This window comes from Piliocolobus tephrosceles, chromosome 13 (genome assembly GCF_002776525.5).
Source record: "Piliocolobus tephrosceles isolate RC106 chromosome 13, ASM277652v3, whole genome shotgun sequence".
NCBI lineage: Eukaryota > Metazoa > Chordata > Mammalia > Primates > Cercopithecidae > Piliocolobus > Piliocolobus tephrosceles.
This window is the reverse complement of record NC_045446.1, coordinates 854,223-879,007: the sequence shown is the minus strand read 5'-3', so window position 1 is coordinate 879,007 and position 24,785 is coordinate 854,223. Positions and strand designations below refer to the sequence as shown.

At 61.3% G+C, this 24,785-nt stretch overlaps 1 protein-coding gene across 1 annotated transcript in view; it reads left to right on the top strand.

The window, feature by feature from the left end:
- Nucleotides 1–943: 943 nt before the first annotated feature.
- MUC6 (mucin 6, oligomeric mucus/gel-forming) overlaps nt 944–24,785 on the top strand; it is a 30,480-nt gene continuing 6,638 nt past the window's right edge. Inside the window, exons 1-33 of the mRNA XM_026447313.1 lie at nt 944–995; nt 4,398–4,460; nt 5,629–5,869; nt 5,948–6,074; nt 6,432–6,522; nt 6,767–6,876; nt 7,044–7,251; nt 7,484–7,606; nt 8,169–8,289; nt 8,418–8,556; nt 8,634–8,738; nt 8,823–8,895; nt 9,002–9,139; nt 9,384–9,545; nt 9,714–9,808; nt 9,956–10,088; nt 10,257–10,506; nt 10,581–10,633; nt 10,725–10,834; nt 11,282–11,433; nt 11,619–11,760; nt 11,845–11,955; nt 12,389–12,574; nt 12,673–12,912; nt 13,679–13,835; nt 14,129–14,272; nt 16,118–16,180; nt 16,661–16,693; nt 16,815–17,291; nt 17,885–18,106; nt 18,599–18,823; nt 19,328–20,239; nt 22,601–22,870. Of these exons, the coding sequence (XP_026303098.1) occupies nt 944–995; nt 4,398–4,460; nt 5,629–5,869; nt 5,948–6,074; nt 6,432–6,522; nt 6,767–6,876; nt 7,044–7,251; nt 7,484–7,606; nt 8,169–8,289; nt 8,418–8,556; nt 8,634–8,738; nt 8,823–8,895; nt 9,002–9,139; nt 9,384–9,545; nt 9,714–9,808; nt 9,956–10,088; nt 10,257–10,506; nt 10,581–10,633; nt 10,725–10,834; nt 11,282–11,433; nt 11,619–11,760; nt 11,845–11,955; nt 12,389–12,574; nt 12,673–12,912; nt 13,679–13,835; nt 14,129–14,272; nt 16,118–16,180; nt 16,661–16,693; nt 16,815–17,291; nt 17,885–18,106; nt 18,599–18,823; nt 19,328–20,239; nt 22,601–22,870 (5,728 nt within the window). The remainder of the gene's footprint in view (nt 996–4,397; nt 4,461–5,628; nt 5,870–5,947; nt 6,075–6,431; nt 6,523–6,766; nt 6,877–7,043; nt 7,252–7,483; nt 7,607–8,168; nt 8,290–8,417; nt 8,557–8,633; nt 8,739–8,822; nt 8,896–9,001; nt 9,140–9,383; nt 9,546–9,713; nt 9,809–9,955; nt 10,089–10,256; nt 10,507–10,580; nt 10,634–10,724; nt 10,835–11,281; nt 11,434–11,618; nt 11,761–11,844; nt 11,956–12,388; nt 12,575–12,672; nt 12,913–13,678; nt 13,836–14,128; nt 14,273–16,117; nt 16,181–16,660; nt 16,694–16,814; nt 17,292–17,884; nt 18,107–18,598; nt 18,824–19,327; nt 20,240–22,600; nt 22,871–24,785) is intronic.

Here is a 24,785-nt window from a genome sequence, read left to right as displayed (position 1 = left end):
GGCGTGGCACGTGCCTCCACAGGTGAGGCCCCCTGGTCATCCCAGTTCCTGCCCCTCTGCCTGAATGGGTCAGGAGCACACCGGCGACCCCACAGCCCTGCAGAGATGCCCCGGCAGACAAGCGGCCCCTGAGCTTCTGTGCCCAAGACAGCTCTGTAGCCCGCCGACAGTGCTTGGGGGAGAAAACAGCTGTGGAGGGGTCTTCAGGAGCAAGCCTGGGACCTGGCGGGCTACAGAGACACGGTAGCTCCTCAGGCCTCCAGGGCAGCCTGTTTGAGCCCCAAGGCCATTGTCTGTCCCAGATGGCAAATCCCCTGCTCCCCAATGCCCCCTGGCAGGGTCCACCCAGTCCTCAACGCCCCCTGGCATGGTCCCTCCTGCTGGGTGATCTTTCCTGCTGGGCAGGGAACTCAGGGTGAGGGGTGGGCCCAGCACCCTTCGGGGGCCCTGGGATTCAGGTGTAGCAGGGCTCCCCCCCGCTGGGTCAGCACTGGTCCCCCCGGAAGGGGCAGAGCAGGTGCCCCAGGACCCCTACCTCCCCCAGCAGGCCCGTCCCGGCCACCAGGCGTGTGGCTGACAGGGCCCACATTGACCCAGCAGTGGGGAGGGCCCGGGCCGGGATGGCCCCGATGTGGGGGGTGTTTGCAGGACCTTTGGGGGTGTGCGTGCGTCAGCCCTCGCTGGGAGTGGGTGATAATGGGACTGCTGCCTGCAGGATTTTCCAAAGAAAGCCAAGTTCTGATAAAGTAGGCCCAGATCCTGTTTGGCCACCACTGCGCCCGCCAGCAGTGGTGATTAAGGGGCTGGACCGTGGGGCGCAGGCGGGTGCGGTGGGGGAGGGCCCGCCACCCTATATAAGGCTCCCCGGACTGGCTGTTGGAGCCGCACGGGTGGCAGCAGCAGGCCTGCCAGGCCCAGCGCGAGCTACTCTCCACTGTGCACCATGCTCCGGCCGTGGCTGCTGCTGTCCTGCTGCGGAACCCTGCTCAGCACTGGTGAGTGAGGCCAAGGGGTGCCAGACCCTGCAGTGCCCTCAGAGGGGGCCTGGGCGCGGGGGTCTCTGGGCCTTCTCGCCTTGCCAACTTGGCTGGCCCACATGGACGCTGATGGATGGAAGGCCCCACCTCGGCTCCGTGACCAGCCCCTGCTGCCGGGCCCGGGTCCCCCTTGCAGCCTCGGCGCTGGGCTCTGCCAGTTGGGGGTCAGGGACCCCATGGGGCCTCGGCAGGGACGCCTTCCTGTGAGCTGACACAGCGGCCAGCAGGGGAGGACGCTCGGCTGGAGTGGGGTCCGGAGGTCCCGCAGGAACAGTGGGCAGGTGTGCTGGTGCCCAGGCCTGGCGCTCTCCCTCCCCCAGTGGGGTCCTGAGTCCCGAGAGGTCTCTGGAGTGTAGGGGACACAGGCCCAGTCCCTGCTGCCGTGGGCCTCAGTTTCCTAGTCTATAGAAGTGGGGGACGCTGCGTCCCCTGGTGAGGCCGCCGTGGGGGGAAGGGAGGGGAAGGTGAGCAGCCATTCTGGGCTCAGAACCGCCGCAGGCAGCCTGCCCTCTCCCCCGCGCTCCCCTACCCAGCTCAGGCAAGATCCAGGAGGGACTGACATCCTGGATCCTCTGCCAACCACCTGCCCTGAGGCTGCTGCAGGTGGCCACCAGTCCTGCCCCAGGCCCCCAGAAGGAGCCAGCCCCAACGGGTCCCTCTGTGGCCACAGCCTGAGGCCTGGGGAGACCCCTCTTGCTGACCAAGGCACCAGCCCAAGGGCCTCTGTGTTCTGCGCTCCTCCATCCTCTCCAAGCTGGCCCCTGACCCTCCTTCACAGCGGGAAGCCCCCTGGGGTGGACGCTGGCCGGACAGAGCTTGCCCTCAGAGCTGCTGCCAACCTGGGGCCTCCAGCTCAGAGCACAGTGGGACCCCCCCCAGGGGTGCCCCAAACCCCCCCCCCCCCTTCTCTCCCTTGAAGCCCCTTCCCTACCACGCCGGGCACCACCCTTCAACGGTGGGAGATGTGGGGGTCTCTGAGCCCTCCCAGCAGTACCCTCTGCTTGGGACCCCGGCCCCCACCTGCACACCTGGCACAGCTTGGGGACAAGTGCCAGAAAGTGGGGCTGAACTTGCAGCAGAGCGCGACCCCTAGTCCCTCAGGCCACCACCCTGGAGCCAGGGAGGGAGGTGTGATGAGGCCCAGGGAGCCTGGAAGTCTGGGCTGTGGGTAGTGCAGAGGGTGGAGGGCCAAGTGGGGGTGTCCGCCTGTTACCCCAGCAAATGCTCTCTGAGCGCCGCCTCTGCCAGCACGGGAGGGGCCTCAGCTGGCAGAGTGTGGGGTCGGGCAGCTGTGCTGCAGGCCTGGGCCACGGTGGGCCGGGAGGCAGGGGTGGGTGGCCGCCAAGCGTGCAGAAGGAACAGGGCGCACCTGCCGCCTCGTGCTCGTCCAGGGGCTAAGAGGCCGGGGGTGGCAGACCAACCCGCCCAGAGGCCCATGGGCCTGGCCGAGGGATGAGCCAAGGGGAAGCACAGCCAGTCCGGGCAGGAACGCAGGAGCCTCCCGCTGGGCTTCAGACAGAGCTGGAGGCAGCCGACTTGGAGCCAGTGGATCCGGGGAACCTCCTGTGGATAGGGCAGGGCGAGGGCGGTGGGGGGCACAGGGGACGCAGCAATGAGGCACCCACTCGGGGCAGTGGAGCCAGCCTGGCAGGACAAAGGGCACCTAAACACGGGCCTGAGGTGTCTGTGCTGCAGTGGGGACGGCCACCAAGTGCCATCCCCCATCTGAAAGGTGGAGAAACTGAGTTGCAGGGGGCATTGCCCAGGGGAGACCTGTCACAGCTCTGCAGCCTCCAGAGGTGCTGGCCTAGGGGCGGGCAGCCGACTCCTCCTCCCGCCCAGAGCTCTCCCGCCCCTCCCCCACCAGAGGCCAGTGAGGGCCCCGTCCCAGGAACCACTGAGTTCCGTGGCTGAGGGTTCCGTGTGTTGCACACTCCTACAGCAGGTGCTTCTGAGCCCCGCGGATCATCCCTGGAAGGAATGGCAGGGGGCTGAGGACCGCGACACCTGCTGGGACCCCCCAGGAGGGGGATGGGTGAGGGGTGGGTGCTCACCAGGCTCAGGGCCCAGCATGAGCCACCCCCACCCAAGTCTGGAGTAAACTCAGCTTACACGGGATAAGCCAGGTGCAGCCCATCAGAAAACGATCTCAAGGCCAAAGGGGACCACAGCCAAATGTGTGTCCCCCACAGCCAAGACTAGCATTCTCCTTAAATCCAGTCACTCAAATACCCAACACCTCCTGCCTGTGCCAGAGAGGACTCACCCAGGCGGCCAAGGGGCAGGCAGCCTGGCTTCTCCCTGGACCGTGGGTAACACCATGCCCCAGCTGACAGGCCCCTGCCCCTGCGTCACCGGAGACACAGGTGTGCAGCGGTAACGGGGGCAGCACCAAGTCAGTCCCAGAAAGTGGGCAGAGCCGGGGGTGGGAGCGCAGGTGGGGAGTGGCAGGAACAGGATCTCAGAGCTGCGTCTGGAGGGAGGTGCCGTGAGTGCCCTGCTAACCAGTGGGCAGCGACAAGGAGGGTCACGGCCCCGAGAAGGGTGTGGAGAGGTCACGGGTCCTGCTCAGGTGCCCCAGACATCTGCTCAGTACTCAGACATCGGGGGCCCATGGGAGCCACAAGAAGGGCCACAGTCCCGGAGGCAGGGGCCGGGGAGTTACCCAGAGGTGGCAGAAGTCTCCCTCTGGGTAAAGGGGATGGGACCTGGGGGGTGTCGGCCCCACCCCAGCCTCCGTGAGTCAGGGTGGGGCATCCCCCGCTGCCTGCCCTGGAGTCACCATGACTGGGCTATCTGGACATTTCTCTGACAACAGTGGCCTCAGTGCCAGGCCTGACATCAAGGCTGTCTCAAGGCGGACGTGCAGGCAAGTGGCCATGTTTAGAGCCCCCGAGGGCAGGGAGAACCGGCTGCAGGGCCTTGGCACAGACCCCTCAGGGAAACCAGGCAGCCAAGCTGGGGAGGTGGGCACAGCCCGTTCTGTCGGCTCCACTCTCAAGCCCCTGCCACCCACACCAGCCCCTCCTCGCCCTGCCCAGGAGCCCCAGGGACGAGTACCTTGCACACAGGGTGCCCGTCATCTGCCAAACCCCAAGGGGCTGACGGCTGAACTGGGACTGAGTGGACGAACGAGGAAGTGAGCAAGAGCAGGGAAGGAAGCCGGGGCTCGTGAAGGATAACACGAGAGGCCGAGCGCTTGGCCTGCGATTGAGGCCTCGAGCCCCACGAGCCATGGATGCTTCTCGCACTCTGAGTGTGTGCAGGGCACAGGCAGAGCAGCCCTGAGCAGAGGGGAGCGTTGCCCTCAGGGACGACAGGGAGCCCCACACCGACCGCGCACGGGTCCCATCCACACAGGTCTGGCCGCCACTTCCTACACCAGCCCGGGCCTCTGGAGGCTGAAGGACTCTCCACAGACAGGTAAGAGCGCAGCAGCCACTGATCCTGCTGCCCAGACCACCCAGGTCCGGTGTGCAGGAGAGAGGGCCCCCCAAGACACACACATCCAACACACATACACACACATACATGCACCAACAAACATGAACACACATGCACATGCCAACATACACGCACATACCAATATACACATGCACACACACCTGACACATACACATACATGACACAGATGCATGAGCACACGTCACACACACACCCAACACACACTACACACAACCAACACTACACAGACACAACCCAACATACATGCACACACAAACACGACCTACACACACCCAACACACACTCCACAAACCCAACACACATGCACACACACCCAACACACTCTACACACACACAACCCAACACACACGACCTACACACACACCCGACATACACATACTCACACCCACTACACACACAACCCAACACACACTACACACACACATGCACACCTGACATACACATGTACACGAAACATGCATGAGCACGTCACACACACACCCAACACACAACCAACACATGCACACCCAACACACACGACCTACACACACCCCTGACATACACATGCACACACCCAACACAGCCCAACACACATACACACCCAACACCCACATCCCAGACATGCATGCACCCAACACACAACCCTACACACACATGCACATGCACCTTTGTACATACCCTACACACACCTGAGACACGCACCCAACACACACATGCACACCAACACACACGCACACACCCAGCATGTACACGCATGCACTCAACGCACATGCCCAGCTCACACAAACACACACATGTACACAACACACCCAATCTCACACACCCAAAACACATGCAGGTATATATTGTACACGCCTACACAGCTCTCCAACACACACACCCCCAATGCACGTATGGACACACCTGACACACATGTGCACACACCAACACACACATACGTGTACACACACACACGTGTACATATGCCCACAGCAGTGCTGACTCCTGGCCAGGCATATACCACAGCACTCAGGTTCACTCAGATGCCCACGTCTGGGGTTTCCACAGCCTGGCCCAGGGAGATGAGTGACCTCTCTGCCTGCCCTAGCCCTGCCCAGCCAGCATGGTGGGGACACAGGGCTTTGTGTCAGCTCTGCTGTCTCTGTAGCCCCAGACAAAGGCCAGTGCTCCACGTGGGGGGCTGGTCACTTCTCCACCTTCGACCACCATGTGTACGACTTCTCGGGGACGTGCAACTACATCTTCGCGGCCACGTGCAAGGACGCCTTCCCCACCTTCAGTGTCCAGCTGCGGCGAGGCCCAGACGGGAGCATCTCGCGGATCATCGTGGAGCTGGGGGCCTCTGTTGTCACCGTGAGCGAAGCCACCATCTCAGTCAAGGACATCGGGTAGGCCAGGTGGGCTGGGGCCTGGGGGCCCGGGGGCCGGAGGACTGGGGGCCACCACCGACTGCCCTCGCCCCACAGGGTCATCGGCCTGCCCTACACCAGCAATGGGCTCCAGATCACACCCTTTGGCCAGAGTGTGCGGCTGGTGGCCAAGCAGCTGGAGCTAGAGCTGGAGGTCATGTGGGGCCCCGACAGCCACCTCATGGTGAGGAGAGAGGGGCCAGGGTGGGCCTGGAGACCCCCAGCACCAGGGGGGCAGGTGGGACTCTGGAGGGGCTGCCCTCCTTGGGGGTCCCAGCCAGCCCTCAGGCTGCCATGCAGCCAGGCCCTTCGTGCCAAGCCATGCTGACCCCTGGCCAGCAACATGAGCTAGGACTGGGTTTTGTGGGTGATTCGGCTTCTCCACTGGAAAATTAGGCTCCCACAAGAAGAGGCAGACGAGCAGAGTGGGGGGATGGTGGGGGCTCTGGGTCCGGGAGCAGGAACTGAGAGCCCTCCACAGTGGATGAGGGGCACCCTGGTCCCCTAGCTCCCTGGCCCCCAGCAGAGCTGTCTCCCGCAGGTTCTGGTGGAGCGGAAGTACATGGGCCAGATGTGTGGGCTCTGCGGGAACTTTGACGGGAAGGCGACCGATGAGTTTGTCAGTGAGGAGGGTAGGTGGAGGCAGGGCTGGGGGGCCTTTGGCGGGGGGCCAGGGCTGAGGGGGGGCCTCTGTTCTGAGCAACAAGGGTAGGTGGGGGTAGGGCTAAGGGTCTCAAGGTGGAGGGCAGAGCTGGGGGCCTCTGAGCAAGGAGGGTAGGTGGGGGGCGGGGCTGGGGAGCCTCTAGGTGAGGGGCAGGGCAGGGGTGCCTCTGAGGCCCAGCCCCCACAGTGCTGACCCCTGTCCTGCACCCCCAGGCAAGTTCCTGGAACCCCACAAGTTCGCTGCCCTCCAGAAGCTGGATGACCCCGGTGAGATCTGCACCTCCGAGGACATCCCCAACACCCACGTCCAGCAGGTCCAGCATGTAAGCAAGTGGGCTCCAGGTGGGGCTGACCCCAGGTCTCACAGGGTCGGCGAGACCACCAGGGTCCCCCACAAGCAGCCCCAGCACAGACGCCCTGCCCTGACCTCCCCAGTCGTGGTGGCACGGGGTGTGGCCTTTGCCCCCATGACCCTGAGTGGCCCCCCCAGGCCCAGACCTGCACCCAGCTGCTGACCCTTGTGGCCCCCGAGTGCAACGTGTCCAAGGAGCCCTTCGTGTTAAGCTGCCAGGCAGACGCGGCCGCAGCCACCCAGCCGGGCCTACAGAACAGCAGCTGTGCCACCCTGTCCGAGTACTCCCGCCAGTGCAGCATGCTGGGCCAGCCCGTCCGCCGCTGGCGGGGCCCCGGCCTGTGCTGTGAGTCCAGGGAAGGGTGGGGGAGGCGCAGGGAGGCCGAGGGCTCCAGACCCAGCTCTCCCAGCCCCTGGACTGCATGATGTGATGCCTGCATCCCTCCATGTCCGAGACACAGGGGATCCTGGCTGCTGCTTCTAGATGGAGGAGGGGCTGGGCTAAGTCCTACACCAAGCTGGGGTGGGACAGGGAGGGGTCGGGGGGACCCTCTCACCAGAGCCGTGTGTGCCCACAGCTGTGGGTCAGTGCCCAGACAACCAGGTGTACCAGGAGTGCGGCTCGGCCTGCATGAAGACCTGCTCCAACCCGCAGCACAGCTGCTCCAGCTCCTGCACCTTCGGGTGCTTCTGCCCAGAAGGTGAGGGCAGTGGCAGGCACTCAACTCTCCCCGGGACCCCTGGGGAGAGCCCAGGGACAAGGGGACGTCAGACTCCACCCACCCCGACCCGGCTCACCCCAACACTCTGCCGTCCGAGTCCCAGCTCCGGCGCCTCTTGCCTGGACAGGCTTTTCCCGCCCGGACGCTTGCAGCCTGCAGGTCTCCCAGCCATGGCCACCCCTGCAAACCCACAGGCAGTGAGGGCTGCTCACTGGAGTCGGGGAGCTGCCGAGAGACGGCAGGTTTGAGCTGGGCCCATGGGACAGTTACACGTCCCTGCCTGCTGGAGGCTGCCACTCACCAGGAGCCTGGGCCGGGCACACTGGCACGAAGGGCTGTGCACGCACAGGGCCTGACATAGAATTGCAAATGCAAGTGCAGCTGGAGTGAGAAGTCACGGCCCAGGCTGGAGGGGGCATCTTCCTGGAGCCAGGTTGTGGGACCGGGGGGGGCGTCTCCCTGGAGCCAGGGAGGGGCCACCCAACAGGAGAGTGGGAGGCAGTCAGTCCCACCCAAGCCCCAAGAAGCCCCTCTATTGCAGGTACGGTCCTGAATGACCTCTCCAGTAACCACACCTGCGTGCCTGTCACCCAGTGCCCCTGTCTGCTCAACGGCGCAATGTATGCCCCCGGGGAGGTCACAATAGCTGCCTGCCAAACCTGGTGAGTGAGGCGCTGGAGGGGGCCCTGGCTGGCCGGCAGGAATTCCGCTGGCCTAGGGCGGGTAGGGGTGTGCTGTCCAGCTCCAGCGGCCCTCCCCACCATGCAGTTGCCCCCATGCCCACCCACAGCCAGTGCACCCAGGGCCGCTGGGCGTGCAGGGAGCGGCCATGTCCCGGCCACTGCTCCCTGGAAGGTGGCTCCTTCGTCACCACGTTCGACGCCAGGCCCTACCGCTTCCACGGCACCTGCACCTACATCCTCCTCCAGGTAGGACGAGCCCCGTGGCCCGTGGGGAGGGGCACTCCCGGTGACCCCACCCATGCCTGAGCGCCACCCCCTCGCAGAGCCCCCAGCTTCCCGAGGACGGTGCCCTCATGGCTGTGTACGACAAGTCCGGCTTCTCACACTCCGAGACCTCCCTAGTGGCTGTGATCTATCTCTCCAGGCAGGTAAGGCCTTTCCTGAGCCCGTCCCTGCCAACAGGGCTCCGTTCCCTGGTGCCTACGCCCTGACTCAGGCCACCCTCTCTCCAGGACAAAATTGTGATCTCTCAGGACGAGGTGGTCACCAACAACGGAGAAGCCAAGTGGCTGCCATACAAGACTCGTACGTCCTGGCCCAGTCCCTGGCCCCCCAGAACTGTTTTCTTCGGGGTGGGCTGCAGTGGGCAGGGAGGGGGCTGAGACGGCCCATTGAGCACTGTGTCCTGCAGGCAACATCACGGTCTTCAGGCAGACGTCCACCCACCTCCAGATGGCCACCAGCTTCGGGTTGGAACTCGTGGTCCAGCTGCGCCCCGTCTTCCAGGCCTACATCACTGTTGGGCCCCAGTTCAGAGGTCAGACCAGAGGTGAGTCCCTGCCCCTCCAGGTGGCCCTGTTGCCTCATCCCTACGGGGCCTGGCCATGACCAGGGGAGGAGAAAGGTTCACACAACCCTCTGCGTCCGGGGAGTCCTCGGGGGTAACAGGCACGTGTGGTCCACGCAGCCTCTCACCCAGGGTGCTATTAGAGGAAGGACGGGAGCTCCAGGGCGTGTGGGCAGGGTGCAGGAGGGATGGGCTCAAGCTGAACTCAGGCCCGCTGCCGGCTCAGGGCTCTGTGGCACCTTCAACGGGGACACTATGGACGACTTCACCACCAGCGTGGGTATCGCCGAGGGCACCGCCTCGCTGTTTGTGGACTCCTGGCGGGCGGGGAACTGTCCAGCCGCTCTGGAGCGTGAGACTGACCCCTGCTCCATGAGCCAGCTCAACAGTGAGTGTCCGGCCCCCAACTCCCCCTGGCTGGCCCCCCAGCACCCACAGTTCTGACAGACCCCTGGACTCGACCACAGGCCCAGCTGCTAGGGTGGGGGGTCCCTGGGAGGAGTCGTGGCTGGAATGGGGAGGGCCCGGGACTCACACCTGGGCCTGTCATCCCCAGAGGTGTGTGCGGAGACGCACTGTTCCGTGCTGCTGAGGACTGGCACGGTGTTCGAGAGGTGCCATGCCACAGTGAACCCCGCACCCTTCTACAAGGTGAGGGCCCGAGGGCGCCTTGGTAGGGCTGCAGGGGAGGCCGGGGTGGCTGACATGGTCTCACGCACCCAAGGGCATAGGTTTGGGGCCCCCACATCCCCAGGGCAGGGTGCCTGCCACCAGCCCATGCTGGCTCTCTGCCCGCAGAGGTGCGTGTACCAGGCCTGCAACTATGAGGAGACCTTCCCCCACATCTGCGCCGCCCTGGGCGACTACGTACACGCCTGCTCCGCACGGGGCGTCCTGCTCTGGGGCTGGAGAAGCAGCGTGGACAACTGCAGTGAGTGCCCGGCGGGGCTTGAGCGGGATCACAGCAGGCTGGGCTCATGAGGGGGTGGCCTGGGGCCTCAAGCTTTGAGGCTCTGCAGTGCCCGGCAGGCAGTGGAACCCAAGCTCGTCCTCCCCAGTCGGCCCCTCCCGGAGGGTCTGATGCCCGGGTCCCCCACAGCCGTCCCCTGCACGGGCAACACCACCTTCAGCTACAACAGCCAAGCCTGTGAGCGCACCTGCCTGTCGCTGTCGGACCGTGCTGCCGAGTGCCATGCCAGCGCGGTGCCCGTGGACGGTTGCAACTGCCCCAATGGCACCTACCTGAACCACAAGGGCGAGTGTGTGCGCAAGGCCCAGTGCCCGTGCACACTGGAGGGTTACAAGTTCATCCTGGCCGAGCAGTCCACCATCATCAACGGTGTCACCTGGTGAGGGGCCAGGCGGGGGCCAGGCGGGGGGTCCTTGCCGGGCCCCGGGGGCTCACGCAGCCTCTCTCTTGCAGCTACTGCATCAACGGGCGGCTGACTTGTCCGCAGCGGCTGCAGATGTTCCTGGGTACGTACAGCAGCACCAGCCACAGGCTGGGACTGTGAGGGGCCCCCGGCTTCCTCTGAGTGTCCTGACTGCGTGCCCCTCTTTCCTGCAGCCTCCTGCCAGGCCCCCAAGACCTTCAAGTCCTGCAACCAGTCCTCGGAGAACAAGTTTGGGGCGGCCTGTGCCCCCACATGCCAGATGCTGGCCACTGGTGTTGCCTGTGTAAGGGGGCACGCAAGGAACGGGAACACCCAGGCCCCACCTCGGCCATGAGGGGGTTTCCATAGAACCCCGGGAGACCCGGCCATGTTCTGCCCTGCGGCGGGTGCCTGGGGCTGGCCAGGAGGTGGGAGCGGCCCTGTGGCCGGGCAGCTGGAAGCTCCAGGGGCTCGTCTGCAGGGATCCCTGAGGACAGTGGCCAGCACCAGCTTGGGGAGGGGAGGTTGTCCACGTGTAGGGGTGGGCACAGAGTTCCAGCACCTTCCACAAGGTGGGGGAAGCTTTGCTAAGGCAATGAGCCCAGCTGCCCACCACGGCCACAGAGTAGGGCATCCCTGTATTCAGGGAGAGGGCCTGGGAGACATGCCAGGCGGTCTCAGAGGGGCCCAGGGCTGGGCAGCGGCTGGCTGAGGCCACCCTTCCAGGGGCCGCTGACCTGCCTCCCTCCAGGTGCCCACCAAGTGTGAGCCTGGCTGTGTCTGCGCCGAGGGCCTCTACGAGAATGCCGACGGGCAGTGTGTGCCCCCTGAGGAGTGCCCGTGTGAGTTCTCAGGGGTCTCCTACCCTGGGGGAGCTGAGCTCCACACCGACTGCAGGACCTGGTGAGACAAAGCCTCGCTCCAGATGCCATGGGCTCCTGGGGCCGTCTGGGGCAGGCAGGGGCTGCCCAGGGTGGGGTTGTCCCGGAGGTGGGGGCATCCAGAGGTGCAGCCTGGGCTCTCCAGGGACCACACCCAGTGTGGCAGGAGGACCATGGGCCTGCCACCCACACCTGCTGTCTCCACAGCACCTGCTCCAGGGGGAGGTGGGACTGCCAGCAGGGCACCCACTGCCCGTCCACCTGCACCCTCTACGGGGAGGGCCACATCGTCACCTTTGATGGCCAACGCTTCGTATTCGACGGCAACTGCGAGTACATCCTGGCTATGGTAACCACCGGGCGCGGGGCCGCGGGGCCCGGGGACCCAGAGGCACGTCCCCCAGGGCTCCTCCTCAGTGCCCTCTCCCTGCAGGACGGGTGTGGTGCCAACGATTCACAGCCCACCTTCAAGATCCTCACAGAGAACGTCATCTGTGGGACCTCCGGGGTCACGTGTTCACGCGCCATCAAGATCTTCCTGGGGGTGAGCAGCCAGGCAGACTCTGGCAGGGCAGGAGGGGCGGTAGGGGGCCCCTGCCACACAGCTGGACCCTGCCCACTGGAGCCTCCAGGTCCTGCCCCGAGGTGCAACTCTCCCCGCCTGCCTCTCCTTGAGGGGCGCCTGCTGCCCCTCCCCGGCCAGACGCTCAGGACCAGGGGTGCTTGTCCCGCACAAGGTTTCAGGGGCTGCGCAATGTCTCCCAGGCAGAAGGGAGGGGCTCTCCAGGAAGCCCGAGCTTCAGCCCTCAGCCCTGTTCCAGGCATGCCAGGTCCTTCTGCCCCAAGCTGGTTCTCAGCAGACGCTCCTGTGCATGGCCTTAACAGACGTGGCAGCTCTGCCTCTGAGAGCTCAGTCCAGCACGGCTGTGCCAGGGGCCGGGGGAGACAGGCAGTCCCATGCCAACCCTACTCCACAGGGCCTGTCCGTGGTGCTGGCAGACGGAAACTACACGGTCACCGGGGAGGAGTCCCAAGTGCAGCTCAGTGTGAGGCCGGGCACGCTGAGCCTCGTCGTGGACATCAGTGTCCCCGGAAGGTACAACCTGACACTCATCTGGAACAGGCACATGACCATCCTCATCAGGATCACCCGTGCCTCCCAGGTACCGCACGCCCTCTGCATCCTCCCAGACCCTCCCCGACGCAGGGGCGGAGACGGACGGCACAGTCCCGGGGCCCGGCCTGATGTCGCTGTCTGCAGGATCCCCTCTGCGGCTTGTGTGGCAACTTCAACGGGAATATGAAGGACGACTTTGAGACGCGCAGCGGGTACGTGGCGTCCAGCGAGCTGGAGTTCGTGAACTCATGGAAGGAGAGCCCGCTGTGCGGGGACGTGAGCTTCGTGGCGGACCCCTGCAGCCTCAATACCTTCCGGAGCTCCTGGGCCGAGCGCAAGTGCAGCATCATCAACAGCCAGACCTTTGCTGCCCGCCACAGCAAGGTGGGCCCCGGGCAGAGGGCTGTGCGCCTGCTCCTCCACAAATGTCCCATGGGGGTGGGGGAGGGGGTGGGGGCTGGGCCCTGTCTGGCCCAAGGTGGGGAAGCCAGGCACGGTTCTCCCTCCATGGGATCCCAGACCAGCCAGATCAGGGTGCGGAGAGGTTCAGACCCTCTGCCTGAGCGCAGGGCCCTGACGTGGGGCCGACTTATGCACTGTGGCTGTTTAGCAGCCCCCGGCCTCTGGCCACCAGATGCCAATAGCACCCCCAGATAGTGCCGTGAGTCCCCTGGGGCAGCATGGCCTGGTGGGGCCCCCTGCTCAGGAGCCGGTGGTCAGGGAGACCTCCAGGATGCAGGGCATGTGCTTCCCAGCCCAGGGTGTGATCCAGTCATTGGGGTGCAGTAAGAACTGAGAGAATGGGGGCAACCCATGGTGGAACAGCATGGCACTGGCCCGCTGAACGTGAGCGTGATGTGGGGGGAGCGGAGACCCTGGGCAGGGCTGCAGTGGCCATGGTTAGTGGCAGCGCACCTTGGTCCCGATGGCGGATCTCAAGGCGTGAGCTTGGGTCAGGCCTCCATGGCAGCATCGGCTTTGGCAGGGTGGCTGGCGGTCAGGGATGAGGTCCATGTGCTGCCGCTCACCCAGTCCCAGCGCCCTTACCGCCACACGCTGGCCTCACCACACTGAGGGCACTGCAGGTGGCAAAGCCTGGTGCCCTGCCATCCCCCGACAGCCAGACACTGACTGGCACATGCCCCTGCAGGTATACCACCTGCCCTACTACGAGGCCTGCGTGCACGACGCATGTGGGTGTGACAGTGGCGGGGACTGTGAGTGTCTGTGCGACGCTGTGGCCGCCTACGCCCAAGCCTGTCTAGACAAGGGTGTGTGTGTGGACTGGAGGACCCCAGCCTTCTGCCGTGAGTGACCACCCCACCCACAGGTTGCTCCAGCCCCTGACACCCAGCACCACTAAGGGCCAGCGCAGGGCTGCCCTCGCCCACAGGCCCCCTCCCTGGACAGGCACCAGGCTGTGCCCTGCAGGGCCACCCTGGTCCTCCCGCAGCCCCCAGCTGCCCAGAGGAGGTTTTGCCAAGAGGGCCCAGGCCTTCCCCGCCCACGCTCAGGTTCCACGCATGCCTAGGGGAACCACTGGGTCAGTGGCAGGGCCAGGGCCAGGAACCCCGCCAGCTGACATGTCCCTTCCTCCCAGCCATCTACTGCGACTTCTACAACACGCACACGCAGGACAGCCACGGCGAGTACCAGTACACCCAGGAGGCCAACTGCACGTGGCACTACCAGCCCTGCCTCTGCCCCGGCCAACCACAGAGTGTCCCAGGCAGCAACATCGAAGGTGCCAGGTGGCGGGGAGGTGACCAGATACACAGGGGGACCCATTCACTCATTCATTCACACACATTCACTCATTCACACATTCATGCTCATTAATTCACACACATTCATTAATTCACATTCATTCACTCACTCACATTCACGTTCTTTCATGCAGATTAATGCACATTCACGCATATTCATTCATTCACACACATTTGTTCATCCACTCACGCATTCACGCATTCCTTCACGCACCTTCATTCATGCTCATTCACGCAGTCACACTCACGCAGATTCATGCACATTCATTCACGCATATTCATTGATGCACACACATTTGTTCATCCACTCACATTCTCTCACGCACATTCATTCATGCACATTCATTCAGCACATTCACTCCACATTCATCCATTCACGCTCACTCACACACACTCATTCAACATATTCATGCTCATTCACGCATTCACTCAACACATTCATTCATGCATTCATTCATGCTCATTCACACATTCACTCATGCACATTCATGCACATTCACACAGATTCATGCATATTCATTCATGCACATTTGTTCACTCATGCACATTCACGCATTCATTGAACATTCATGCACATTCACTCATTCACACATTCATCCATGCACATTCATTCATTCATGCTTGCTTATTCATTCAAGCACATTCACTCATACACATTGATGCAGTCATTCACTTGCACATTTATTCTTTCACACACACAGTCATTCACTTGCTTAGCAGATGCGTCCTGAGCACCTCTGTCCTCCAGGTCAGTTCCAGGTCAGGGGACCTGGCCTTACACAAAACAAACAGTCCTGCAACCTGGAGCTTCCCTCCCAGCCAGGGAGAGGTGCCTAAGGAGGCAGAACCAGTGTTGGCCAAGGCGCCACCATGGAGGGGAGAAAGGCAGGCCGGGGTGGGAGAGCTACCCCATAGCTTCCGTGCCACAAAGGGTGGTTGGGGTCCTTGGTGGGAGGCAGATGTGAGGGTGAGGATGGGAAAGGTGAGGAGGGGAGCCAGGAAAGTGTCCAGAGGAGCAGCCAGGAGCAGCCTCGTGCCCAGAACCCTCGAGAAAGCCAGGGCAGTGGGCAGAGCGAGCGAGTGAGGGGCGCAGGGCTACAGAGGGGTGTGGGGTACACAGAGGTATGGGATGGCGTGTGGCCAGGATGCAGGGGCCTTTGGGAGGCCTGTGGCTGCCCCAGGGCAGATGTCTGACGCAGATGGTCCTGGGATTCACAGGTGCTGGCCCAAGCGGTGGAGGAGGGTGATGTCTGGAGCCACCCGGACACAAGGAACAGATGCACTAGGGCTCAGGGCATTGGGGAGCACAGAAGAGGGTCCAGTGTCTGAGGTCCAGGGGGAGGTGAGGACTGGAAGATGGCACTGAAGCCCCAGCCTCGGGTGATAAGCAGGGGATGAGAGACCAAGGCCTGAGGAAGGCATGGTGGGAAAGGAGTAGCTTAGAGCAAGGTGCACGGGTGAAACTGTAATCCCCGCACACTGGGAGGCCGAGGCAGGCAAATCACCTGAGGTCAGGAATTCGAGACCAGCCTGGCCAACATGGCAAAGCCCCATCACTACTAAAAATACAAAAATTAGCCATGCATCATGGCACACACCTGCCATCGCAGCTACTTGGGAGGCTGAGGTAGGAGAATCACTTGAATCCAGGAGGCAGAGGTTGCAGTGAGCTAAGATCACGCCACTGCCCTCCAGCCTGGGTGACAGAGCGAGACTCCATCTCAAAAAAAAAAGGCAGAGAGGAAGGAGGCCGCCAGGGCAGGAAACATGCAGGTGGGCCTGGCTGGCCACGGGTCACACAGCCTGGCCTTTCTCCACCCTAGGCTGCTACAACTGCTCCCAGGATGAGTACTTCGACCACGAGGAGGGGGTGTGCACGCCCTGCAGTAAGTCCAGTCAGCTGCCCTGAGAACCCCTGCCTCTGCCTACATGGAGGCAGAAAGCATGTCTGCATCCCACAAACAAGGGAGAGAGCCCTTGGGGGCTGTGAGCCCTTACCTGTGAGCTCTGGGACTCCACTGTCCGGGACCCTGGCCCCTTGGGTCTCCAGAGACTCAGGCAGCCTCCAGCCCATGGCAGCAGAGAGAAAAAAACAGCACTGAACCCCGCTGGGCCCTCCCATCCCTCTTCCACCAGCCCCCAGCTCCCCCTACCCTCACTAGGCCTGCCAGGGTGCCGGGGGTAGAGAGTGGGAATCATCCCGGGAAGGAGAAAGGGAGAGAGGGAAGGGTGGGCTCTCAGCCCCTCCGATCCCCTCCACCTCATCCTTGGTGAGCATCTCTGACTCAGGCCCTCGGAGCTCCCGGAGGCCCCGCGGGGTGGGGAGGCTTCGAGCGCCACAGGGAGCTGACGCCGTCTTCTTGCAGTGCCAGCCACCACACCGCAGCCATCCACCACAGGTGATTGCACGCACACTAGGTGCCAAGGTGACGCGGCCCTTTCCTGGGCTCCCCCAGCTCCCTGAACAAATCTGTTGGGTGGAAGCAGGGAGGGGGCAGGCAGTACCTGTGCCCTTCCCAGGTCTAACCTGGCAATCAGAGCTGGGGGAGGAGCTCAGCCCACAGCCAGGCAGCAGCCTGGTCCCTGTGGCCCTGGCTGGACCCACGGATGAGCACACAGTGGGGCCTCAACAGGTGGCCGCCGCCATGCAGAAGGCCCGGCCAGGAGCCAGGCTGCACTCAGAGAGCCACGGGCCAGCCCTCAACTGCGTGCCCAGCACATCAGCCCCTGTAGGGCTGCCCAGCTTCAGGGCCAAGCAGGCAGCGGGGAGGGTGCTCCCCAAGGATGTGCTAGTGCCCCGCAGCCCTGATGGCACGTCCGTCCACCCAGGCTCACGGCCCACACAAGTCTGGCCCACAATGGGAACCTCCACCACCATCGGGCTTCTCAGCTCCACCAGACCCTCATCCAGCTCCAAACACACCCCTGCCAGCCCCACCCAGACACCCCTCCTTCCAGCCACGCTCACATCCTCCAAGCCCACGGCCTCCTCGGGAGGTAAGGAGCCTCCAAATGAGCCCATGGAAAGGGCAGCTGCAGGGGGTCCTAGGTACGCCTCTGGGGTGGGTTCAGGGATGGCCCTGCGTCCTGGCTCAGATCTGCCACTAAGCAGATTCTCAGCACAGAATTTCCTATGCTTGGGAGCCAAACTGGGGATTGTTCAGAAAAACTTTTAAAGACAAGCTGGTCACGGCACGGGGCATTCCCTGCTGCTGGCTGCTGTCACTAGAAACCGTGTGGGACCTACAGGGCCTCTGCCAGGCAGCCTGCCCCTGCCCTACACCGAGCAGGGCCCTATCTGCTGCCCAGGGACCCTGGAGGGGACAGGACAACAGTCTGCTCAGCTGAGTAAGGGTGGGTGCAGGAGCAGCTGCAGCCCCATGAGCGTGTGGTCACTGCCCCAGCTCTGGCCGCCACAGCCAGGAGTACGGCGGGAAGACCTAACAAAGGCAAGAGGAAGAGCCCCTCCAAGGAGGCTGAGTCCCGGACAGCAGGCCAGGGATCCCAGGAGCAGGGCAGGGGGCTGGGACACAAGCCTTTGAGATGCAGGCCCACAGGAAGGGGATGTTCCGGGCGGCTGTCCTCTGCAGAACCACCTAGACCAACCACGGCCGTCACCCCACAAGCCACATCAGGGCTGCCTCCCACAGCCACACTGAGCTCGACAGCCACAAAACCGACAGTGACCCAGGCCACAACCAGGGCCACGGCATCGACCGCCAGCCCAGCCACAACATCCACAGCTCAGTCCACAACACGGACCACGGTGACACCACCACCATCAGCCACATCAGGGACAAGCCCCACGCTGCGTAAGTCACGGCGCCATAGGATGCCAACAATCGCGAACGCACCCAGTCCCACCGCCAGCTCGCATTTGGTGACTCAGCCGCAAAGGAGACCCCGTATTTCCCAGAGGGCAAGCGGGAAGGCAGCCCAACAGTGCACGCTGGAGCTGGATGCGAGGGAGGGCCGCCCTGCACCCACAGAGGCAGGCCTGGGGAGCAGAGGTGCAGGAGGGCAGGGGCCACCACCAGGGCCACAAGGAACCAGAGGGGGATAAAGTAGGGCCTGGGCTCCAGTCACAGAGTGGCAGCTGCGCTGAAGGAGTCAGCACTCAGCTCAGGGCAGGATGCGGAGCAGGTCCAGGTGAGATGGAGACACAGGCAGGCTGGAGTGCCCAGCAGGGGCAATGTCACAGGATCAGAGACAGGCAAGAAAAAGGTCACATGGACAAAAGGCCAGCAGAGGTCAGGGTAGAGAAACAAAAACAGTAACGATGACAACTTCACCAATTCCCACAGCAAAATCGACGAATCAGGAACTGCCAGGAACAACGGCCACCCAGACAACAGGCCCACGTCCAACTCCAGAGAGCACCACGGGCCCAACCACCCCACAGCCAGGACAACCCACGAGGCCTACAGCCACAGAGACAACTCAAACAGGAATGACTACTGAATACACAACGCCCCAAACCCCACACATCACACACTCCCCACCAGTGGGGAGTCCCATTGCTTCCACAGGTCCTATGACTACAACATCCTTCCAGACCACCACTGCCAATTCAACCCCATCACACCCTCACACCACACTTCCCACTCACGTGCCGCCTTTCTCCACCTCCTCAGTGACTCCAAATACTCACACAGTCATCCCTACCCACGCACAGATGTCCACTTCTGCCTCCATCCACTCAATGCCAACAGGCACCATTCCTCCACCAACAACAGTCAAGTCCACAAGGTCCACCCACACGGCCCCACCAATGACGGCAACAACCAGGTGGACCAGCCAAGACAACAGCTCATTCAGTACAGCCAAAACCTCTACATCCCTACACTCACACGCTTCCTCCACACACCATCCTGAAGTCACCCCAACTTCTACCACCACCATTACTCCCAAGTCCACAAGTACAGGCACCAGCACCACTGTGGCCCACACCACCTCGGCCACCAGCAGCAGGACACCCACACCCATCACAACACACTTCCCACCCATAGGGAGCACTTCTGTCTCTTCCACAGGTCCTATGACTGCCACATCCTTCCAGACCACCACTACCTATCCAACCCCATCACACCCTCAGACCACACTTCCCACTCATGTTCCAGCTTTCTCCACCTCCTTGGTGACTCCAAGTACTCACACAGTCATCACCCCTACCCACACACAGAGGTCCACTTCCTCCTCTATCCACTCAGTGCCAATAGGTACCATTCCGCCACTGACAACGGTCAAGGTCACAGGGTCCACCCACACAGCCCCACCAACAACAGTGACTACCAGCAGGACTAGCCAAGCCCACAGCTCATTCAGCACAACCACAGCCTCTACATCCCTACACTCACATGCTTCCTCCACACACCATCCTGAAATCACCCCAACTTCTACCACCACCATTACTCCCAACCCCACCAGTACAGGCACAGGCACCCCTGTGGCCCACACCACCTTGGTCACCAGCAGCAGGCCACCACCACCCTTCACCACATACTCCCCACTTACAGGGAGTAGTCCCGTCTCTTCCACAGGTCCTATGACTGCCACATCCTTCCAGACCACCACTACCTATCCAACCCCACCACACCCTCAGACCACACTTCCCACTCACATTCCACCTTTCTCCACCTCCTTGGTGACTCCAACTACTCACACAGTCATCACCCCTACCCACATACATTTGTCTACTTCTGCCTCCATCCACTCAACGCCAACAGGCACCATCCCTCCACCAACAGCACTCACGACCACAGGGTCCATGCACACAGCCCCATCGATGACGGTGACCACCAGTGGGACCAGCAAAGCCCCGAGCTCATTCAGCACAGCCAAAACCTCCACATCCTTCTACTCACATGCTTCTTCCACATACCATCCTGAAATTACCTCAACTTCAACCACCAACATTACTCCCAAATCCACCAGTGCAGGAACCAGCACCCCTGTGGCCCACACCACCTCGGCCACTATCAGTGAGCCACACACACCCTTCACCACACATTCCCCACATTCAGGGAATAGTCCTGGCACTACCACAGGTCCTATGACTACAACATCCTTCAAGACCACCACTACCTATCCAACGCCATCACACACTCAGACCACACTTCGCACTCACGTTCCACCTTTCTCTACCTCCTCAGTGAATCTAAGTACTCATACAGTCATCACCCCTACACACTCACAGATATCCACTTCCACCTCCATCCACTCAACACAAACAGACATCATTCCTTCATCAACAACAGTCAAGGCCACAGGGTCCACACACACAGCCCCACCAATGACAGGGACCACCAGTGGGACCAGCCAAGTCCACAGCTCATTCAGCACAGTCAAAACCTCTACATCTCTACATTCACATGGTTCCTCCACACATCATCCAGAAATTACCCCAACTTCTACCATCACAATTACTCCCAACCCCACTAGTACAGACACTGGAACCCCTGTGGCCCACACCACCTCGGCCACCAGCAGCAGGCCACCACCACCCTTCACCACACACTCCATACCTACAGGGAGCAGTCCCACCACTTCCAAAGGTCCTATGACTACGACATCTCTCAAGACGACCACTACCTATCCAACCCCATCACAACCTCACACCATACTTCCCACTCACATTCCACCTTTCTCCACCTCCTCGGTGACTCCAAGTACTTACACAGTCATCACCTCTATCCACCCACAGATGTCCACTTCTGCCTCCATCCACTCAACACCAACAGGTACCATTCCTCCACAAACAACGGTCAAGGCCACAGGGTCCACCCACACGGCCCCACCAATGACGGCAACAACCAGTAGGACCACCCAAGCCCAAAGCTCCTTCAGCACAGCCAAAATGTCTACATCCCTACACTCACATGCTTCCTCCACACATCATCCAGAAATCACCCCAACTTCTACCATCACGATTACTCCCAAGTCCACCAGTGCAGCCACCAGCACCCCTGTGACCCACACCACCTCAGCCACCAGCAGCAGGCTGCCACCACCGGTCACAACACACTTCCCACCTACAGGGAGTAGTCCCCTGTTTTCCACAGGTCCTATGACTCCAACATCCTTCAAGACCACCACTACCTATCCAACCCCATCACACCCTCAAACCACACTTCCTACTCATGTTCCACCTTCCTCCACCTCCTTGGTGACTCCAAGCACTCACACAGTCATCACCCCTACCCACGCACAGATGTCCACTTCTGCCTCCATCCACTCAATGTCCACAGGCACCATTGTACCACCGACAACAGTCAGTGCCACAGGGTCCACCCACACAGCCCCACCGATGACGGGGACCACCAGTGGGACCAGCCAAGCCCACACCTCATTCAGCACAGCCACAACCTCTACATCCCTATACTCACATGCTTCCTCCACACACCATCCAGAAATCACCCCAACTTCTACCACCACAAATACTCCCAAGCCCACCAGTACAAGCACCGGCACCCCTGTGACCCGCACCACCTCGGTCACCAGCAGCAGGCCACCTACACCCTTTACCACACAATCCCCACCTACAGGGAGCACTCCCATCACTTCTACAGGTCCTATGACTACAACATCCTTCCAGACCACCACTACCTATCCAACCCCATCACATCCTCAGACCACACTTTCCACTCAGGTTCCACCTTCATCCACCTCATCAGTGACTCCAAGTACTCACACAGTCATCACTCTTACCCATGCACAGATATCCACTTCTGCCTCAATCCACTCAACGCCAACAGGCACCATTCCTCCACTGACAACGCACATGGCCACAGGGTCCACACGCACAGCCCCACCAATGACGGGGACCACCATTCGGACCAGCCAAGCCCACAGCTCATTCAGCACAGCCAAAACCTCTACATCCCTCCACTCACATGCTTCCTCCACACATCATCCTGAAACCACACCAAACTCTACCACCATTATTCCCAAGTCCACTAGTGCGGGAACCAGCACCCCTGTGGCCTACACCACGTTGACCACCATCAGGGAGCCACACACACCCTTCACCACACATTCACCTTCAGGGAGCAGACCCAGCTCTTCCACAGGTCCTATGACTACAATATCCTTCAAGACTACCACTACCTATCCAACCCCATCACAACCTCACACCACACTTCCCACTCACGTTCCACCTTTCTCCACCTCCTCGGTGACTTCAAGTACTCACAAGGTCATCACCTCAACCCATGCACAGATGTCCACTTCCACCTCCATCCACTCAACACCAATAGGCACCATTCCTTCATCAACAACGGTCAAGGCAACAGGGTCCACACACACAGCCCCACCAACGACAGTGACCACCAGTGTGACCAGCCAAGCCCACAGCTCATTTAGCACAACCAAAACCTCTACATCCCTACACTCACACACTTCCTCCACACACCATCCGGAAATTACCCCAACTTCTACCACCACGATTACTCCCAATCCCACCAGTACAGGCACCGGAACCCCTGTGGCCCACACCACCTCGACCACCAGCAACAGGCCACCACCACCCTTCACCACACATTCTCCACCTACAGGGAGCACTCCCATCACTTCCACAGGTCCTATAAGTGTAACATCCTTCAAGACCACCACTACCTATCCAACCCCATCACACCCTCAGACCACACTTCCCACTCAAGTTCCACCTTTCTCCACCTCCTCAGTGACTCCAAGTACTCACACAATCATCATCCCTACCCACACAGAGATGTCCACTTCTGCCTATATCCACTCAACGCCAACAGGCACCATTCATCCACAGACAACAGTCAAGGCTACAGGGTCCACCCACACAACCCCACCAATGACAGCAACAACCAGTAGAACCAGCCAAGCCCACAGTTCACTCAGCACAGCCAAAACCTCTACATCCCTCCACTCACACCCTTCCTCCACACACCATCCAGAAACCACTCCAACTTCTACCACCACAAATACTCCCAAGTCCACCAGTACAGGCACCAGCACCACTGGGACCCACGCCACCTCGGCCACCAGCAGCAGGACACCCACACCCATCACCACACACTCCCCACCTACAGGGAGCACTCCCATCTCTTCCACAGGTCCTATGACTGCAACATCCTTCCAGACCACCACTATCTATCCAACCCCATCACACGCTCAGACCACACTTCCCACTCACATTCCACCTTTTTCCACCTCCTCGGTGACTCCAGGTACTCATATAGTCATCACGCCTACCCATACACAGATGTTCACTTCCTCCTCCATCCACTCAATGCCAACAGGCACCATTCCTCCACCAACAACGGTCAGTGACACAGGGTCCACACCCACAACCCCACCAACGACGGGAACCACCATTCGGACGAGCCAAGCCCACAGCTCATTCAGCACAGCCAAAACCTCTACATCCCTTCACTCACATGCTTCCTCCACACACCATCCTGAAATCACCCTAACTTCTACCACCACCATTAATTACAATCCCACCAGTACAGAAACCGGCACCACTGTGGTCCACAGCCCCTTGACCACCAGCAGCGGGCCACCCAAACCCTTCACCACACATTCCCCACCTACGGGGAGCATTCCCATCTCTTCCACAGGTCCTGTGACTACAACATCCTTCAAGACCACCACTACCTATTCAACCACTTCACACCCTCAGACCACACTTCCCACTCACATTCCACCTTCGTCCACCTCATTGGTGAGCCCAAGCACTCACACAGTCATCACCCCTACCCATGCACAGGTGTCCACTTCCACCTTCATCCACCCATCACCAACAGGCACTATTCCTCCACTAACAACATTCAGGACTACAGGATCCACGCACAAAACTCCGCCAAGGACAGTGACCATCAGTGTGACCAGCCAAGCCCACAGCTCCTTCAGCACAGCAAAAACTTCTACATCCTTGCACTCACACCCTTCCTCCACACACCAACCAGAAATCACCCCAACTTCTACCACCACCATTACTCCCACTCACATTCCACCTTTCTCCACCTCCTCGGTGACTCCAAGTACTCACACAGTCATCACCCCGACCCACGCACAGGTGTCCACTTCTGCCTACATCCACTCAACAGCAACAGGCACCATTCCTCCACCTACAACGGTCAAGGCCACAGGCACAGTGTCCACTACCACAGAACCCCCAATGACAGCAACCACAAGCGGGACCAGCCAAACCCCGAGCTCATTCAGCACAGCCAAAACCTCTACATCTGAACACACACATGCTTCTTCGACACTCCATACTGAAGTCACCCCAACTTTTACCACCATCACCCCCAACACCACCAGTAGAATAACTGGCACCCCCGTGGTCCACACCACCTCGGCCACCAGCAGCGAGCCACCTACACCCTTCACCACACACGCCACAGCTACAGGGAGCAACTCCCTCTCTTCCACAGGTCCCATGACTGCAACATCCTTGAAGACTACCACCACCTATCCAACCCCATCACACCCTCAGACCACACTTCCCACTCACGT